The 21,317-nt window shown below is 43.7% G+C and overlaps 1 protein-coding gene across 1 annotated transcript in view; it reads left to right on the plus strand.

Moving 5' to 3' along the window:
- Positions 1-14,480, plus strand: part of LOC311139827 (transmembrane and coiled-coil domain protein 3-like) — a 15,953-nt gene extending 1,473 nt beyond the window's left edge. Inside the window, exons 2-6 of the mRNA XM_084174805.1 lie at positions 9,401-9,565; positions 9,748-9,855; positions 10,003-10,685; positions 12,247-12,382; positions 12,525-14,480. Of these exons, the coding sequence (XP_084030931.1) occupies positions 9,401-9,565; positions 9,748-9,855; positions 10,003-10,685; positions 12,247-12,382; positions 12,525-12,827 (1,395 nt within the window). The 3' untranslated portion in view covers positions 12,828-14,480. The remainder of the gene's footprint in view (positions 1-9,400; positions 9,566-9,747; positions 9,856-10,002; positions 10,686-12,246; positions 12,383-12,524) is intronic.
- The last annotated feature ends 6,837 nt before the right edge of the window (positions 14,481-21,317 follow it).

The raw sequence follows: 21,317 nt of genomic DNA on the forward strand, positions 1-21,317 counted from the left end.
TCTATGTCTCTATACGAGTGTGTGTTAATGGACTTGGTCCTTAGCTGTGAGATATTGAGGGCTGTGCTCTACTTGCCCGGGGCCTGGTAGCCGGGTCACTATATTAGGTTTTAAACTCTCTCTGTTGCACCACTCTAAATTATAAATTAGACACAAACACTCTCCTCTCCGGGATCTGTCCAAGTCGGTGCTAATGACAACTCTGGGGCTGATGTGTTCCACTGCAGGGCAGCGAAAGGCTCATCAGACTTTATCTGTACACTTAACAAGACTGAGAAAAACTGGAGGAGTTTTGTTATCTCTAGCTTAGAAACTGGCTTTCAGACTTTCATCTCTCTCATTCTCTTTCTTGTTTTCTTTCTTGTTTTCTTTCTTGTTTTCTTTCTTGTTTTCTTTCTTGTTTTCTTTCTTGTTTTCTTTCTTGTTTTCTTTCGTTCTTTCGTTCTTTCTTTCGTTCTTTCTTTCGTTCTTTCTTTCTTTCTTTCTTTCTTTCTTTCTTTCGTTCTTTCTTTCTTTCTTTCTTTCTTTCTTTCTTTCTTTCTTTCTTTCTTTCTTTCTTTCTTTCTTTCTTTCTTTCTTTCTTTCTTTCTTTCTTTCTTTCTTTCTTTCTTTCTTTCTTTCTTTCGTTCTTTCTTTCGTTCTTTCTTTCTTTCTTTCTTTCTTTCTTTCTTTCTTTCTTTCTTTCGTTCTTTCTTTCTTTCTTTCTTTCTTTCTTTCTTTCTTTCTTTCTTTCTTTCTTTCTTTCTTTCTTTCTTTCTTTCTTTCTCTTTCTTTCTTTCTTTCTTTCTTTCTTTCTTTCTTTCTTTCTTTCTTTCTTTCTTTCTTTCTTTCTTTCTTTTCTTTCTTTCTTTCTTTCTTTCTTTCTTTCTTTCTTTCTTTCTTTCTTTCTTTCTTTCTTTCTTTCTTTCTTTCTTTCTTTCTTTCTTTCTTTCTTTCTTTCTTTCTTTCTTTCTTTCTTTCTTTCTTTCTTTCTTTCTTTCTTTCTTTCTTTCTTTCTTTCTTTCTTTCTTTCTTTCTTTCTTTCTTTCTTTCTTTCTTTCTTTCTTTCTTTCTTTCTTTCTTTCTTTCTTTCTTTCTTTCTTTCTTTCTTTCTTTCTTTCTTTCTTTCTTTCTTTCTTTCTTTCTTTCTTTCTTTCTTTCTTTCTTTCTTTCTTTCTTTCACCCTTAGTCACACGTCCTAACTACTAACCCTCTATCACTTCAGTGTTGAACTGGTTATATGGAACTTCCATTGGTGACTTCTCTCCACTCGTACACAGGAGTTGGTCAGAGTTGAGCAGCTCAGTCTAGCTTAAAATACTCTTACATTGTGTTGACCATACCAGATGGTACAGTCTGTGGCTATCCTGTCCAGTGTTGCCTGGATTCACTCTGTGTGTGTAGTGTAAGCACTGCAGGTCAGGGCATGTAGCAGTAACACAGGTATGTTTAAATGCCGGAGCCCAGCCCTATATTTGGCCAGCCCAAGGGTTGACCTGATTACTAGTAGAATTCCTTTGTCTTTGGAATGACTTGTTCCTGAAGTCTGGTAAGAGCTGGACTCCGACTTCGGGCCTCTGCTATGGTGTGGTGCATGACACACACGCACACACACAATTTTGGTTATTTTGGGGTTTTTAAACAACTAATTGACCAACATCCTGAACTGTGTGACGTAGTAGGGAGTTGTAGTTTCCAACAGGCCAATATTCTACATATGTTTTGTGCAGAAAACGTGGTAATGAACTACAATGACCTACCTGTCCAGTCTGTGTGTTTCTTTTACTCCTGCAACGTTAGTGTGGGGCAGACACTGAGAGAGAGAGAGAGAAGAGACAGAAGATTGCTCGATCGAGAGGGATAGAGAGTAGCTGCTTCATGAGGGATCTACCTGAAAATACATGATCTAAGTGACTTGTAGTTGGTAATCAAATCAAATCAAATTCAGCAGTAATAAAAGTTGGCCTAACACCAATTAGTTGACTGGTCGATAGGCTGTTGGTCGACCAAGATTTTTGTAGTCGAGCAGTAGCAAATATACATTTTGTATGGCACACGAGACACCTGTCTGATTCGCGCCCATCTCAGTGAACTACTCCATTGCGGAGGCCGAGACAAATCCATTGCGCAGGCCGCGGGGATGGCACAGTCCAAGAAGAAGGGGAGTGTGGCTAAGATGCACAATGCATCTCTTTTCAGAATGCGCTCTCCCGCCAATTTGTTCACATTCATTGTTTCATAACTTCATTGTCTGAATTGTTTATTTGATTGTTAGTGTCTATCAATTCCCCATTACATACAGTGGGGGGAAAAAGTATTTAGTCAGCCACCAATTGTGCAAGTTCTCCCACTTAAAAAGATGAGAGAGGCCTGTAATTTTCATCATAGGTACACGTCAACTATGACAGACAAAATGAGAATTTTTTTCCCAGAAAATCACATTGTAGGATTTTTAATGAATGTATTTGCAAATTATGGTGGAAAATAAGTATTTGGTCAATAACAAAAGTTTCTCAATACTTTGTTATATACCCTTTGTTGGCAATGACACAGGTCAAACATTTTCTGTAAGTCTTCACAAGGTTTTCACACACTGTTGCTGGTATTTTGGCCCATTCCTCCATCCAGATCTCCTCTAGAGCAGTGATGTTTTGGGGCTGTCGCTGGGCAACACGGACTTTCAACTCCCTCCAAAGATTTTCTATGGGGTTGAGATCTGGAGACTGGCTAGGCCACTCCAGGACCTTGAAATGCTTCTTACGAAGCCACTCCTTCGTTGCCCGGGCGGTGTGTTTGGGATCATTGTCATGCTGAAAGACCCAGCCACGTTTCATCTTCAATGCCCTTGCTGATGGAAGGAGGTTTTCACTCAAAATCTCATGATACATGGCCCCATTCATTCTTTCCTTTACACGGATCAGTCGTCCTGGTCCCTTTGCAGAAAAACAGCCCCAAAGCATGATGTTTCCACCCCCATGCTTCACAGTAGGTATGGTGTTCTTTGGATGCAACTCAGCATTCTTTGTCCTCCAAACACGACAAGTTGAGTTTTTACCAAAAAGTTATATTTTGGTTTCATCTGACCATATGACATTCTCACAATCCTCTTCTGGATCATCCAAATGCACTCTAGCAAACTTCAGACGGGCCTGGACATGTACTGGCTTAAGCAGGGGGACACGTCTTGCACTGCAGGATTTGAGTCCCTGGCGGTGTAGTGTGTTACTGATGGTAGGCTTTGTTACTTTGGTCCCAGCTCTCTGCAGGTCATTCACTAGGTCCCCCCGTGTGGTTCTGGGATTTTTGCTCACCGTTCTTGTGATCATTTTGACCCCACGGGGTGAGATCTTGCGTGGAGCCCCAGATCGAGGGAGATTATCAGTGGTCTTGTATGTCTTCCATTTCCTAATAATTGCTCCCACAGTTGATTTCTTCAAACCAAGCTGCTTACCTATTGCAGATTCAGTCTTCCCAGCCTGGTGCAGGTCTACAATTTTGTTTCTGGTGTCCTTTGACAGCTCTTTGGTCTTGGCCATAGTGGAGTTTGGAGTGTGACTGTTTGAGGTTGTGGACAGGTGTCTTTTATACTGATAACAAGTTCAAACAGGTGCCATTAATACAGGTAACGAGTGGAGGACAGAGGAGCCTCTTAAAGAAGAAGTTACAGGTCTGTGAGAGCCAGAAATCTTGCTTGTTTGTAGGTGACCAAATACTTATTTTCCACCATAATTTGCAAATAAATTCATAAAAAATCCTACAGTGATTTTCTGTATTTCTTTTTCTCAATTTGTCTGTCATAGTTGACGTGTACCTATGATGAAAATTACAGGCCTCTCTCATCTTTTTAAGTGGGAGAACTTGCACAATTGGTGGCTGACAAAATACTTTTTTCCCCCACTGTAGTTTATTTTATCAAAACACATGTTTTAAAATGGCAAACAATCGATTGGTCGAAAGAACAGCTTACTTTCGGTCGATCATATTTTGTTTTTGTCTGGGACATCCCTAAATAAAATTATGCCTTATATACTTTGAAGAACTACTAAAATAGTGATTTTGTCAGACAGATCATGATGACTTGGAATGAAATAATAAAGTCATCAAATAAAACAAATGTAATATACCCCAAAACGTAAATATTTTATTTAAGTAAAATGATGTCAATAAATGATGGATAATAAATGATAAGCAGTAATGGTCACTACCATCATGTGACTTTTATTAATTGTTTTATTCTGTGTTGTTACAGCGTTCAACCCATATAATGCATACTGCATTTAATGTTTTAAAAAATTTAATCGAATTCGAAAACCGGGATTATAATTGTTTTTATAATGGGCCCCGTGTAGCTCAGTTGGTAGAGCATGGCGTTTGCAACGCCATGGTTGTGGGTTCGATTCCCACGGGGGGCCAGTATGAAAAAGTAATATATATGCACTCACTAACTGTAAGTCGCACTGGATAAGAGCGTCTGCTAAATGACTAAAATGTAAATGTAATAATCGAACCGAAACAACCTCAAAAAGCACTAATTGCTCTTAACTAACACACACACACAGGTTCTGTTTCCAGTCTTTCACACCTGTCTCTGAGAGTAGGGCTAGCAGACAGATCACAGGGGCCACGTCTCTTTCTCCCTGAAGAGTATGTGTGTATGTGCTGGTTTGCAGACTGCAGAGCGAATCAGTTTGGTTGGGTCTGGGATCTGGTCAGAACTGGTGCTGCTCAAATTGACTCATCAGCTACCACTTCACACCAAACTGGATTATGCTATGCAGATATATGCTTGAGGGTGTGGTTACTGTCTGTCTCTCTGTCTGTCTGTGTGTTTGTGTGTGGTGTGTGTGTGTGTGTGTGTGTGTGCGTTTCTTTCCGCGGTGTGTGTATCTTTGATATTGCATCCGTCCCAGTGGAAATAGCACAACCATCTGCGGAGGAGCCCCAGGGGGCCTGATAGCTCCTCTGCCCCAGAATAAGCTGCCCTCTCTGGGTACACAGGGTCCCTTCTGCTCCCCTTTCCCCCATAGAGCCTGGAGCTCTGGCAGGCTGCACTTCAAACACATCACTTCAATTTCACATCACACAAACAGACCAGCAACAAACAAAATATTTCCAGCCCTTCCAGTTATTTAATCATACCAGTCGAGTCAATTGAGGAGTCTGAGGCAGTGCTTGACTTGGACTGAAATAGGTTCCGATACTCATTTTGGGTGCAGGTACTGTTTATATTTAGGTGCAGGAGCTCCACAATACTTTTTCGCTAATATTCTATAAGAGGAACAGGAGCTCAAGCAGTAGAACATTTAAAGTGCAGGTACTCAGCTCCGCTGAGCTCTTGCCCAAGTCGAGCATTGGTCTGGGGACCTCTTCTCATTCACAATGCTAGCCAGGCTAAGAGGCAGCACAGCCGGCAGAACAGTTCAAAACAATGACTAGACAAACAATAGGCTAGTAGGCAGTGGAGTTAGAACGTGGGTGAGAAGTAGGAGCAGAGGAGAGGGATACTAGCAGCCCAGAGGAGGATAAATACACGACAGGAATCAATTATTTATATATACACCCAACAAGAACAATTACCAGACCATCTCGGACTGTCAATGATTCAGCGCTTAAAAAAAGATCGACATCAAAACATTTAAAAGTAATATATTTCATGTCTTTTTGGTAGCACTGTAGCAGATTGATGGAGCAGTGTTCTGAACTTAACTGCTAAATGGTCAATATATTGTTATGCAGGTTGAGTAGGTTTGCAACACATTTATTCTGTGCTGTGCTGTGATTTGCAAGGCCACAGGTTGACAGAAAGATGCAGTGCGCCTGGCCTCTCCAGTGTTTTAGGAGGCTGTGCTATAAATTACCAAGGATAGGCTAGTCTGTATCACGCTCAACACTGCATAGTGTATAAAACCCTGTCTGGCCCTGCAGTCCACAGACAACCCCTATACCCATTGTAGCCAATTAGCAAGTTGTAAAGTTATGCTATACACTACAGTAAGCAATATGGTAAAATCTCCACCTTGCCCTCTGATCTGCTATGTGGATTTCTCAGTGCCAGATTCAAGGTGAGTGTGGATAGTGTAGGTGGCTGGTGGGCAGGTTGTGTAAGAACCAGAGGTGTGGTACCAAAACAGTGTTACTAAACTCACAGAGCACCTGTGATGTCGTAGATGGTAGTGAATAGGCTGTTGGGTAATGCTGTTGTAGAATGGCTGGCGGGGTCATGACGGGTCCACTGTGAGGTCATTTCCTGTGAGCGACGGCTCGGGGGGATAGTTTTCAAAGTCTCATCTCTTTAACCCAAATCCCTTTGTTTGAATCCCACCAATATCATTGTGACGTTCTTCCTCCCAGGCTCTGGTGTGCTGGTTTAGAGAGTGTGTGCTGCAGTCTGATGTGGGTCAGAATGGATAGCCTATTAATCTCAGAGTGGTGTGCGAGTATTCATCATTTCTATGGGAACAAAATACATTTGAATGCAGAATGGTTGATGAATTATTTTATGTTAAGTCCTATCTGGGTTAGATCAGCCAGGCTATAGGCTATAACCCACATAATACAAACCGGTCAAGACTGCCTCTTCACTCATCCACTGACTGTCACCCTGTCTTTCTTTACAACTCTCCATCCATCTCTCTACTTTTACTCAATCATCAGCTCATTCAGACACACACACGCACACTTATCCGTGGCCTTTTTAGACCTATACAGTGCCTTCAGAAAGTATTCACACCCCTTGACTTTTTCCACATTTTGTTGTGTTACAAGGTGAGATAAAAATAGATTTAATTGTAATTTATTGTCAACGATCTACAGAAAATACTCTGCTCCCGCTGGCGTGGAATCGTCCTTCTACTGATAGGACAGATCCATACTAGCTGGGCCTAGGCCTATCAAATGGGTTTGACAAGCTGAACTAGCCCACATCCTAGTACCACTTCCTGGACATGAATTTCACACTGATGCCTCTTTTAGAACTCTTCATCTCCAGACAGTAAGTTTGTTTCTGGCTGCTGTTCTGATTTGTGTTTAGTTTTTATGAAACGATCCAGTACATCAATAGGCGAGGTCATACTGTGATTTCCTGCACTGAGATGTTTTTCAGATGTGTGTGTGACTGTGGGGAAACACGCTGAGATAAGCAGCTCAGGCCTACATGGAACACACAACACTACAACTAACAAACTATCTCTCTCCAGGCAGTGTGTGTGCCTCGTGTTGTTGTGTTGCGGTGTGAGATGCATTCTTTTTCAGCTGTGTATTTAGACAGAGTAGAGAGGGAGAGGGCACAGGCTCGTGTGTGTGTGTGTGTGTGTGTGTGTGCGCCCATCTGCACAACAAATGTGAAATTGTAATCTGACTGGCTTTAATACCGGTTCGGTGTAGAGGACAAATACTGACCTGAGTTCAGCCCTGGCCCGGGGACAGTCATTTGTGGCATATGGTGTGTGTGTGTCATGTGGTGTGTGTCTCTTCCCTTTCTCAGTTTCCACCCTGTACGTGTTTGGAATACTGACTATGAGACACCACAAAAATGTTAGTGACCATTCTTCAACCCCCCCCCCCCCCCCCCCCCCCATCTCCCAGATTAGATGAGGTGGGCAGGATGTGGTGTGTACTGTGTCTGTGTGTGATAGATTGGGCAGACGATATCGCTTGCTGTCCCTCATCCCTCAGGCCTGTTGTGGTCATGTAAGGGTCAGCTAATTCTCCGGCCACGCTGACTCGAGGATGTGGGTGTAGGTTCTGAACCAGGCAGAATAGCCTGGTTACTGACTGGTGGGGCCATCTGTGCCCTGGGCCTGACTGCATAAGGCCCTGCTACAGGATAGCGTTTGTCTGGGGTTGGAGACCTAGTTAACTGGCACTCAGAGAGAGAGAGGGAAATCTGAGGATGGGGAGGAGAGAGAGAGGGGTGGGGAATCTGAGGATGAGAGCGAGAGGGGGGTGGGGAATCTGAGGAGGGAGGGAGAGAGAGAGAGAGAGACAGACAGACAGACAGAGAGACAGAGAGAGAGAATCTGAGGATGGCGAGAGAGAGAATCTGAGGATGGAGAGAGAGGTGGGGAATCTGAGGATGGAGAGGAGAGAGAGAGAGAGGGGTGGGGAATCTGAGGATGGAGAGAGAGGAGAGGAATCTGAGGATGGAGAGGAGAGAGAGGGGTGGGGAATCTGAGGATGGAGAGGGGTGGGGAATCAGAGGATGGAGAGGGGTGGGGAATCTGAGGATGGAGAGGAGAGAGAGGGGTGGGGAATCTGAGGATGGAGAGGGGTGGGGAATCTGAGGATGGAGAGGGGTGGGGAATCTGAGGATGGAGAGGAGAGAGAGGGGTGGGGAATCTGAGGATGGAGAGGTGGGGAATCTGAAAAGAGAGAGGTGTGGAATCTGAGGATGGAGAGGTGTGGAATCTGAGGATGGAGAGGTGTGGAATCTGAGGGTGGAGAGGTGGGGAATCTGAGGGTGGAGAAGTGGAGAGGTGGAGGTAGAGAGAGAGAGGTAGAGAGAGAGACTGTGAGTGAGTATGGTGTAATTGGTGCAAAATGTGTGATGTGTGAACCAGTAGACTAAAGCTGCTGTTGCCTGCTTTATTAATCTCATCAGTTACTGTTGGACATGATAAGGGGCCCTGACTCTGCCCTGTAAATTATAGATGGGGACAAGCTGGCTATGACTGCTGCCTTGTGTGTGTGTGTTGGCTTTATGCTTGCTGGCTGCCAAGGTAACAGTGTAGTTATATATTCAGGGTACAGACAGTCCAGTTGTACTACAGGCATCAGGTTGGTTTATTATGTAATCATCCTCTGTCCCTGTAGTTAACAGTCAAAGCTGTTTCTGCATCAGAGGCTGCGCCTGTAAACCCAGAGGCTACAAACTGCCCTAGCCACTCAGTAGAGCCATTAAAGTCTGCAGAGAGAGGAGACTTGGAGGAGCACTCTGTTTCATGCATATTTTGTCCTCGATCCTCCTATCCAGTTCTTTTTCTCAAGGCCATACTGGGGAATGGGTTAGAGGGCGCACAGACTGACACGTGCACACACACACACACACACACACACACACAAAGACAGTCCTAGAAATGGAGCTTGTGTTTACATTACAAGAGATGAGATTTTGACGACAGTGTATAATTACCACTCAATAAAATGATCAATATCTATCTAACTATACGTTGCTATGAGATTGTTTACCATAAACCTTGCTGAGCTCATATTGTCTTATCATACATGCATGAGTCATTTACTGTAAGTGTAAATTCAATTGAATTCTCTCTAACGTGACATTCTCAATATCTGACATGTTTCTCTCTCTCTCTCTCTGTGTGTGTGTGTGTGTGTGTGTGTGTGTGTGTGTCTCTGTCGTGCTCTCTGTCTGTCTGTCTCTGTCTCTCTCTGTCTGTCTGTCTGTCTGTCTCTGTGTGTCCAGGCAGAGCGCGGTGGCGATGGGAACAACGTCCTCAGCCTCCCGGTGCCGATGCGGCGGGGGGGCTCAGAGTCCAACCTGGTGACTGACAGAGGCGAGGGAGGTGTGGGCCTGGACTTCACTAAGGGCAGACTGGCTATCGACAGCCTGCAGCAGAAGATCCTCAAGGTGAGTGAGTGTGTGTGTGTGTTGCGGGGGGGTGTATTGTGTGTGTGTGTGTGTGTGTGTGTTTGTTGCGTGTCCCTGTCTGTGTGTGTGTGTGTGTGTGTGTGTGTGTGTGTGTGTGTGTGTGTGTGTGTGTGCAAGAGAGAGCGAGAGCATGGGCCCATCTGTGTGTGATCTCCCCCAAGGTGACAGAGCAGATCAAGGTGGAACAGACAGCCAGGGACCAGAACGTGGCAGAGTACCTCAAACTGGTCAACAACGCTGACAAGCAGCAGGTGGCACGCATACGTCAGGTCAGTCCAATTACATCCCACTTATTTGTTGTTTTATGATGCTACATAACTGCATCTGCCAAGTGCTCTGAATGTTTATAAGCCACTTTTAAAAGAAAATGTATCAATTATAGTATTACCTTTCATTTAATCCTGTGGGTCTGCCAGGTGTTTGAGAAGAAGAACCAGAAGTCTGCCCACAGCATCGCCCACCTGCAGAGGAAGCTGGAACAGTACCACCGCCGCATGAAGGAGGAGGCCAACGGGGCCAAGCACCCATCCAGGGAGGCCCGGGGGGAGGGGGGCAAGGAGGGCCAGAAGGACGGCAGCCTGCGGGACATCAGCTCGGCCAGCGTGCGCCACCCGGCAATGGACAAAGTCAAGACCATCGGCCCCGGGGTCTCCCTCTCGCCCCCCTTCTTCTTCAACAAGTCGCGGGAGTTCGCCAACCTCATCCGCAACAAGTTCGGCAGCGCCGACAACATCGCCCACATGAAGAGCTCCATGGAGACGGGGGCGGGGCTCCAGGGGGAAGGCGGAGCCGGGGCACGGGCGCTGAGCGGCAGCGCCACCACGATTGCCAAGGCCAAGTACCCCAGCGACGACGAATGTTCCACGGGGACCTCTGTGTCGGCCGACTCCAACGGGAACCCGGCGGGCGGGTCGGGGTTGGGGTCAGGGGGCGGTATGGGAAGGTCGGACTCTCAGGGGAGGCTGGGGGAGGTGCTGGAGGAGGTCAGGGAGATTAGGGAGGCCCAGGTACAGCTGGCCGAGGACATGGAGTCACTAAAAAGCCAGTTCAAGAGAGACTACAGCTTCATCACACAGACGCTGCAGGAGGAGAGATACAGGTTGGTGCAGACAATGGCGTACACACACACCCACACACACAAATCAGTACAGAAAGCAAACACACACACACACAAGCACACACACACACACCCTCATTTCAGGGTATAAAGACCCCAATCTTTCAGACACTTCTCCCCATGAGTCTTCCTCCATACAGACGTACCACCAACATCCTCCGTACAGACGTACCACCAACATCCTCCATATAGACGTACCACCAACATCCTCCATACAGACGTACCACCAACATCCTCCGTACAGACGTACCACCAACAGCCTCCGTACAGACGTACCACCAACAGCCTCCATACAGACGTACCACCAACATCCTCCATACAGACGTACCACCAACATCCTCCATACAGACGTACCACCAACATCCTCCGTACAGACATACCACCAACAGCCTCCATACAGACGTACCACCAACATCCTCCGTACCACCAACATCCTCCGTACCACCAACATCCTCCATACAGACGTACCACCAACATCCTCCATACAGACGTACCACCAACATCCTCCGTACAGACGTACCACCAACAGCCTCCATACAGACGTACCACCAACATCCTCCATACAGACGTACCACCAACATCCTCCATACAGACGTACCACCAACATCCTCCATACAGACGTACCACCAACATCCTCCGTACAGACGTACCACCAACATCCTCCGTACAGACGTACCACCAACAGCCTCCGTACAGACGTACCACCAACATCCTCCGTACAGATGTACCAACAACATCCTCCGTACAGACATACCACCAACATCCTCCATACCGACCACTAACAGCTGAAGAGGACCAATATCTTTCTAGCTGTTTCACTTTATGCTTTTCTAGGCATACTTCACTATTTCCCACCTTAAACCATAATCTTGTTTCAGAGAATACCTAAATAAAATTGTTGACTGTTGATACTGTCAACTTAGGACTGATTTATCAACACGCTTATGTACATAATGCTTCACACACAACAAAAACACAGAGAACACACACACACATTGCCAAGTCTAGGTCCAAAAGACTTCACAACAGCTTCTACCCCCAAGCCATAAGACTCCTGAACAGCTAATCATGCCTACCCGGACTATTTGCACTGCCCCCCCACCCCATCTTTTTACGCTGCTGCTACTCTGTTAATTATTTATGCATAGTCACTTTAACTCTATCCACATGTACATATTACTTCAACTACCTCAACTAGCTGGTGCCCCCGCACATTGACTCTGCACCGGTACCCCCCTGTATATATAGCCTCCCTACTGTTATTTTATTTGACTTCTGCTCTTTTTTTCTCAACACTTTTTTGTTGTTGTTTTATTTTACTTTTTTATTACAAATAAATGCACTGTTGGTTAAGGGCTGTAAGTAAGCATTTCACTGTAATGTCTGCACCTGTTGTATTTGGCGCATGTGGCCAATAAAATTTGATTTGATTTGACATTGGTGAAGGAAGAGATGGACACACGTTTGCTTTGGAAATGAAGCTGTGTATTCAGTAATAAGACGTATCATTCTCTCTCCCCTTCACGCTCTCTCTCCCTACTAGGTTTGAGCGGTTAGAGGACCAGTTAAATGACCTGACAGAGTTGCACCAGCATGAGACCAGTAACCTGAAGCAGGAGCTGGCCAGCATCGAGGAGAAGGTGGCCTACCAGGCCTACGAGAGAGCTAGGGACATCCAGGTATGTACAAACACAGATCAACAAACATGCCCTCTACAAACATGCCCCCTACACATCTATCTAAGCTGTATATAGTCAGTAACTTTATCTAAGCCTGTGTGTCAAATGTTAACTGAATGCGTGTGTGTTTCTGTGTTTACAGGAGGCTCTGGAGTCGTGTCAGACGCGTGTCTCTAAGCTGGAGCTCCAGCAGCAGCAGCAGCAGACGGTACAAGTGGAGAACACAGACGCCAAGGTGCTGCTGGGAAAATGCATCAACATCATGCTGGCCATCGTCACGGTGATCCTGGTGTGCGTTTCCACGGCAGCCAAGTTCACCGCGCCCCTCCTGCGGAGCCGCGTGCACCTGGCACTCACCTGCGTGGGTTTGTCCCTACTGGCGGTCATCTGGAAGAACTGGGAGCACCTGCAGTGTGCCCTGGAACGCATGCTCCTCCCACACTGAGCTAGACTCCTCCCATGTTAAGCTAGGCTCCACCCAGTCTGTGTTAGTCCCCCTCATCTGAGACTGACCAATCAGATGGTGGCTACAGAGGAAGCAGCACCAGTCACATACAGGCTTATTGCGGACACTGATCTTTGTGTGGTTGCCAATCTCAATAGGACATTGAACTGCACTATGCAGGTGGTAAGATTATTTATAAACTTTATAGGGAAACGAGGGGTCCCCCAATTGGTTCCCTGTCTTTTGCTGAGTCGTACTTACGTCACCTTTATTACACTAACACACTGACAGTATTAAAAACTCATTCTCCTAGAAGACCTCTGGCTCTGATCCACACACAGTCTCACTCCCACCCCCCAAGCCACTAGATACACATTGATCCACACACACACTGAGAGGAATGTCACTTGTGTGTCTGTGTGTGGGTATGTCTGTGTACGTACGGGGGGGAGGGGGTGTTCTCCATGTTAGAGCGCGTTGTCTGTGTGTACCTGTATTGTACTGTACTGTCAAGTGATGAAATGTTTTTTAATTGAAAAAAAAGAAGATACAAAAGGGATAAAATGTTTTTTTTATGTTTAAGTGTAATACACACAGAATGGGTATCTGTGTCCTTGGTCTGTTTTAGTTTGTGTGTGCCTGTGAAGGGAGGTTCATTTCTACAAAGGAATGGTTATGAACTGCAGGACTGCCTCTTGTTTCTGTGTACTGGTATGCGGGTTGTGGATAAATGGTGACTTATGTACTTTATATAGTCTATTAACAGATGTAGTAGAACTGCCACGGGTCTAGTCTATAAGGGTTATGTGCGCTCTCTCCCATAGGAAATACATAGACTGACCCTTTAGCCGCTAACATGCTAACTGTGTGAGCAATATCCTCTGGCAGTCTTTGATGGATCTGGGGAGAGGTAACCTCTGACGTGATACACACAAACCTAATTTGTGATTCGTCCTTTAATATTGATGATAATGTCATTTTTGTAAAATACGAATTAAGCTCTGTTCCGAGTGGGCTGAACAAAGGAATTTACTTATACCAAATGGTTCAGACAGATTTGAACACTACGTTTTATGCGTTTTCTCTGAAATGTTTAATATTTTTTGCCTTTTTACAATGAGAACAGAACAAAATGAACATTCTAAATGCCTTTGATGCTATCGTCTGATTGGACAGAGATGGGGGGGTCAATGCAGCTCTGGCTCCACCCACTCTGTAAGCTACTTATCACTGTGAAGATTATGATGATGATAGGAGCCAGGCCTGATGCCTTTTCAATGCAGTTTCTGTGTTAAACCTGATATTTTCTGTGCTTTGGTCTCTGTCTCTTTAAAAAGCCAAATGTGGGTTGGTTCTATGTGGCTGGCCGGGACCTTGAGTAATATAGTATGTCATGTCCTGAACCATTGATATTTACACTGTCCATTGGTTACTCAGAGTTCTGGCTCTATCCCAATTCCTGAATCTATTACCTGTCTCTGTGTCTGGAGAGAGAGCCATATCCCAGATTCCTAGCCCAGGAACTATAATTCCAGTGTCTAGATTCCGATATGTTCCTCGGAGTAGCATTGCACGTTGTTGGGTTTAATCTGGTTGTGGTTTTCCATAACACACTTTTTAAAATGAGAACAAAATAAATCCTCTTTGTTTTCTAAAAACTTCGAGTCTTTTTTTTTAAATCATAGAGCTCTTCTGTATTTCTACCCTGAACTGATCCCTTGATTTGGAAAGTATTCAGACCCCTTGACCTTTCCCAAATTTTGTTATGTTACAACCTTATTCTAAAATTAATAAAATTATTTATTAATTTTCATCAAGCTACACACAATACCCTATAATGACAAAGAGAAAACAGGTTTTTAGAAATGTTTTCAGATGTATAAAAATAATAAAAATAATACCTCATTTACATAAATATTCAGACCCTTTCCTATGAGACTCGAAATTGAGCTCAGGTGAAACCTGTTTCCATTGATCATCCTTGATGTTTCTACAACTTGATTGGAGTCCACCTGTGGTAAATTCTATTGATTGGACATGATTTGTAAAATCACACTCCTGTCTATATAAGGTCTCACAGTTGACAGTGCATGTCAGAGCAAAAACCAAGCCATAAGGTCGAAGAAATTATACGTAGAGCGCCGAGACAGGATTGTTGCGAGACACAGATCTGGGGAAGGGTAATAAAAAACGTCTGCAGCATTGAAGGTCCCCCAAAACACAGTGGCCTCCATCATTCTTAAATGGAAGAAGTTTGGAACCACCAAGACACTTCCTAGAGCTGGCCGCTCGGCCAAACTGAGCAATCGGGGGAGAAGGGCCTTGGTCAGTCAGGGAGGTGACCAAGAACCTGATGGTCACTCTGACAGAGCTTAGCAGTTCCTCTGTGGAGATGGAAGAACCTTCCAGAATGACAACCATCTCTGCAGCACTCCACCAATCAGGCCTTTTATGGCAGAGTGGCCTGATAGAAGCCACTCCTCAGTAAAAGGCACATGACAGCCCGCTTGGAGTTTGCCAAAAGGCACCTAAAGACTATCAGACCATGAGAAACAAGATTCTCTGGTCTGATGAAACCAAGATTGAACTCTTTGGCCTGAATGCCAAGCGTCACATCTGGAGGAAACCTGGCACCATGCATGGTGGTGGCAGCATCATTCTGTAGGGATGTTTTTCAGCAGCAGGGACTGTGAGACTAGCCAGGATCGAGGGAAAGATGAACGGAGCAAAGTACAGAGATCCAGATTTCAGACTGGGGCGAAGGTTCACTTTCCAACAGGACAACGACCCTAAGCACACAGCCAAGACAATGCAGGAGTGGCTTCGGGACAAGTCTCTGAATGTCCTTGAGTGGCCCAGCCAGAGCCCGGACTTAAACCCGATCTAATATCTCTGGAGAGACCTGAGAATAGCTGTGCAGCGACGCTCCCCATCCAACCTGACAGAGCTTGAGAGGATCTGCAGAGAAGAATGGAAGAAACTCCCCAAATACAGGTGTGCCAAGCTTGTAGCGTCATACCTAAGAAGACTCGAGGCTGTAATCACTGCCAAAGGTGCTTCAACAAAGTACTGAGTAAAGGGTCTGACTACTTACGTAAATGTGATATTTTTATTTTGAATACATTTGCTAGATTTCTAAAAACCTGTTTTTGCTTTGTCATTATGGGGTGTTGTGTGTGTGTATATTGGGAACAATTTAATCAATTTTAAAATAAGGCTGTAACGTAACAAAATGTGGAAAAAGTCAAGGGGTCTGAATACTTTCCGAATGCACTGCATATTTTTTGATTTATCAGGGGGTGCTGCAGCACCCCTGCGGCTATGTGTATGTTATCACATAAACTAAAAACCCAGGTATTTAAAACAGTCTACACTCAGGAAGAAATACAAATTGGTCTGTAGTATCTTTGGCTTATGAACCAAATAGCACTGTACACCATTTTGCAACAAAACACTGGTCTGAAAGATATTGTGACCAAGCAGTGACCAGTGGCTTGCGTTTAGCTTAAATCTACAGTCACATTAATAATGTGAACATGTTGTATTGCTTAATTTGCACACACTGAGGGTGTTCAAACTCTTTTGGGCATCATTTAATGTTTTATCCAATTCCCCCTGTGATAACTTCATTATTTAGCTTGCACTCCAGTGCGTTTTGAAGTGCCCCGTTTCTGCCAACTCACATCAACCAGCTGGCACCAGCACCAAGGTCTGGGAACTGGGAGCTTCATTAAAGGCCCAGTGCAGTCAGAAATGAGATTTTCCTATGTTTTATATATTTCCACACTATGAAGTTGGCAGTGGCGGCTCCTGAAAAAATTCTCAGGGGGGGCAATTTTTCTGATGATTTAGGTGACCTACACACATTTTAAAAAAGATATGTCCAGCAAGAACATGAAGACGGGCAGCATATAAGTCAATACCAGAAGCATTTATTGACTGATCTCAAAAGTGTTGGCTTACCAGGGTTGGTGGAGCCCTCAGTTTCATCTTTGCCTCGCAAAGCTAACTCAAACACTCCGCAAAACTTCACACACTGGATTAGCCGGCTGAGGATGTGGCGGTTCTTGCTAATGTCGTAGTAAATATATTTGTTATAGTGAATATGGAATATGATATGTTGAGTAAAATGTTGTGCTAAGATCTATTTAGGTCAGGAGCTGGTTATAAGTTCTGTTCCTATCCAATAACAATGGACAAAAGGGTCCTATCTTGTCAGCCTTGTCAGCAGGTGGCCAAGGACAACACCCACGCCATAGGCCTCTCAGTTCTTCCAACTCACGAGTTCTTGCTCTGAGGACACACACACACACACACACAAACACACACACACACACATCATCACTGTTAAACACACACACACACACATACACACACACACATCATCACTGTTAAACACACACACACACACACACACACACACAAAAATCCCCTCTCTTAGGCTGAACATTTGAAGACAGAGAACCCGACTCAGAGCCAATGCAACAGTGACACTAGCCTGGAGGGGACCTCGCCCAACTCATCAGGACCAATCAGAAGATCAGAACTACTAGATTCAACCTACTTCATTTATTGCATAAAATGTCTGCACACAATGAAACATTGTCTTCAGATAACGAACGGGTCCGTGCACGCGATTCCAGATATCTTTACCTCTGAATAAACTGCCTTTATTATACCATATCCACCCTGTCCAAAGTCTCTACTTGGTCTCAGTTCTCCAGTAAACTTGTGATTATCAACACTAACCTCATCGTTGTGGCGGCGGACAGCTAGCCTGTATCCCTCATCCAGTTGAGTGGCAATGTTCACTCCCCAAAGCAGACAATCTCAAACAGCTATCCATGTGGGTCTTTGACAGCTCATGTTTCTTAATCTTTCCTGAAAGATGGTGCATGTCCGTTACACACCAGTCGCTGTCCAAGCGGTGCTGTCTGCCGTGCCGCCTTCAGGGTGAAAGAGTAAGCAGGGGGTAGCAGAAGACTGCATTAGCTACATCGCAGCCTGCTAGCCAGGTTTTTCGTTCGTACCAATTTTTGGAAAATCCTCGGGTGTAGGACTTTCCGCCTTTAGTAGAAACCTGTTGAATTATTAAATTTGGTCTGGGAGGTCCTAATTGTTTCGTTGCCAATTTATCTTGATTTGTTCGCCGACAAAAAGTAACTTATTTCAAAGAGACAATCGAGTTGCACTGAACGCTATAGCCATCTTACCAGTAGTACGTGAATTGATTGACGCTGCTACCCGCTCTTTTGTTAGTTACGTTCATGGTTATGTTACGTATGACGAAAGCGCGTAAGTGCAAGCCCTCAGAAACCCATAGAGATTGTATTGAAAGCTCTGATATTTGAAAAAAATAGATTTTACATGGGAGTCTATGAGAGACTTCTGGGCGATTTTCAACCTGACTGAAATCGCCCCAAAAGGGGGGGGGGGGGGGCCATTTGAAGCACGACTTTAGCCTGATTGGACATTTAGTGGCAGATCAGACGTCTAGATTAGAACACTGATAACTACTGTTGCCGTGATATAATTGATTAGAAAAAAAATCCCTTCCTTTTCCCGTTTGGCAGTGCGTCGCCCATATCGCCCTAATGAACACACCGCCCCTGGAAGTTGGTATAAAACCGTGCAATTGGGAAAAAGATGATAATGCACATTTAGTGTTAGCGCTGTTTAAAAAGACTGTCTGAAATGTCAGCATGTTTTGGTGGGATGGAGTTTTGGCCAATTGGGTAATAGAGCAATAAGAAAGAGTTCCAAACTTCACTGCCAATAACAGCGAATTTTAAGTTTTTCCCTCCCCAATCACACCACTCCCAGATAATCCTAGCAAAATTATTACTTGAGAAACTTCTCTTTACCAATAAGTTTTTTTTGTTTCTATTTGACCATTTTAATTGAAAACAATCACAGTAAGGTACTTAATTGTTACCCAGAAATGATTTGATGTAGAGATAAATACGGCTACATTGGACCTTTTAAACCATCTGCACTGTGCCACTGCTGCTGAAAGTGTGTATGTGCTACCACTTAGTGGTGAGTTTACAGTAATGCAGCATAATTAGGGTGCAATTCAACAACATAACCCCAGGGGGAAGTAAACACTTTGATAGTCGTATTCTAGCGGGGATTTCATGCTGCATACACATGCTGTACCAAATTTAACTCAGACCTGCATAATTATACTGAACAAAAATATAAACGCAACATGTAAAGTGTTGGTCCCATGTTTCATGAGCGGAAATAAAAGATCCCAGAAATTTTCCATATGCACAAAAAGCATATTTAAATTAACCTCCGACTCCTTTCAGTCGCTATGCAGTCGATACTTTCAAAAAGTGCATTCTTAAACCCTTACAGTATACCTATGTTTGTCCTCTGTTGCATGCCTTTCTTTGTTTGCTGAAATCCATACTTTTTTTATAAAACGTTAATCAAATGCAACCTCATTGAGATTCAATTGTTTTATGTGACAAAATAAGATAGTATAGTGTAGAGAATCATTGTACCATCTAAACCGCTGTGAATTATATTTTCCTTAACCAAATATATTGTTGTTTCAGCTGTTTGAAGCTGGTGTACAAAACCGAAAGTAAAAGATGCAAAAACAAAACTTAAGAATGGGAAGCATAGAAATAGCGCACATAGAACAGATCTACTGCTTCTTAGATTTGCGTTCAAGTAGAATGATAGATCTATAACTCATATTTCTATGTGAATTTGGTTGGGTCGCTCAAAAAGTTACATATTGCCACTTTAAGTAACCATCTGTCTTATGTAACTATACCAAACGTAACAATCATACGGATTTACATTTACCATGTTACGTCTAGTCTATGAGACCAGGTTGAAAGTGGGAAACACTGGGAACATCACATCATTTAAATGTGGAAAATGTGATAATATTTGGTTGAGATGTTGATTGATGAGATTACAACCAGTCAAAAGTTAGTTGAATTCTCGATGTGTTATCATTATGCTTTCAACCATCTAAAAGCACAACCAAATTCTAATGAAAAAACAATGTCCGATTTTTGGTTTAGTTGTGACATAAATGTGTTATCACTGCGCTTCAACAATTTAAAAGCACAGCAAATTTCAAATGGGAAAACAATGTCAGATATTTTGTTTATTTATACAACAACTAATTGAGTTATCACTGCACTTTATCTTATAGCACAACCAAATGATCTGGATTGTAGTTGAGATTACATTAAAAGTACGTACACTATGCATAGGGCATGTGGTCAATGCTGTTTGAGATTTTTTGTTAGAACAATTGTGAAGCTCTCCACAGACCTGCAACCTTTGCATGCTATATTATCTTGCACATGCACTCTTTCTATTATTACATAAGAGGACATTATAGTTAAAGTAACCTCAATGTGGCCATGGATGTGTTACTCTTTAGGCTATTTACCTTATTCAAAAAGTAATATTTAATGTTGTTTGGTTAACAATGCAACCAAATATCAACATTTAAAGGAGATACAGCTTGGATAGTTTAATATGTGCCACTGGCTCTTCTTTAACTTGTATTTTTGGTTGAGTTGGAGACGTGAATCCAACATATAATTTGTTAACTTGTCGACAAGGCTATTTACTCTATTGAAAAAATGATATTGAACTGTGTTTTGTTGTCAACGCAACCAAATATCAACATTTGAAGGAGATGTATCTTCTGCTTGGATAGTTCCATCTGTGCCAATGACTTAGTGTCTTAAATTCCAGTTTGTCTACAAATTTATTAATTGATATGTTGGATTCATGTCTCCATCTCAACCAAAAATCAAAGTTAAAGAATAGGACTAACTCAAATCAAACTTTTGCTATAAGAGATGGGTTCATTTACAAAGCAATTCAGTTGAGCAATTCCTGTTCCTGTAAAGTGTTTTTTATTTACATTTAAGTCATTTAGCAGACGCTCTTATCCAGAGCGACTTACAGTTAGTGAATACATATATTTTTTTTTATACTGGCCCCCCGTGGGAATCAAACCCACAACCCTGGCGTTGCAAACGCCATGCTCTATCAACTGAGCTACATCCCTGCCAGCCATTCCCTCCCCTACCCTGGACGACGCTGGGCCAATTGTGCGCCGCCCATGAGTCTCCCGGTCGCGGCCGGCTGCGACAGAGCCTGGATTCGAACCAGGATCTCTAGTGACACAGTTAGCACTGCGATGCAGTGCCTTAGACCACTGCGCCACTCAGGAGTTACCCAAGTGTGACCTAGGTTATTCTGAATTGTTGAATGAATCCCACATATTCTCAACCATTTGAGAGAAATCACTCTTATGGGATAGGCCTTTTCACACAGCCTCGTCATTATTAGTTTCACAATCTATTTTTTTTCTTCTACAGTCTAGCCAACTATGGAAGGTTTGTTTCAATCTGGTATTTAAAAATTTATATATTTGTATTAATCTCACGTATGCAGAAAGTGTCTCACTGTGAGTAGTAGGTTCCCAAATGGCCTCAAAATTGT

This window comes from Coregonus lavaretus (assembly GCF_964263955.1).
Source record: "Coregonus lavaretus genome assembly, chromosome: 13".
In the NCBI taxonomy this organism is placed as follows: Eukaryota; Metazoa; Chordata; class Actinopteri; order Salmoniformes; family Salmonidae; genus Coregonus; species Coregonus lavaretus.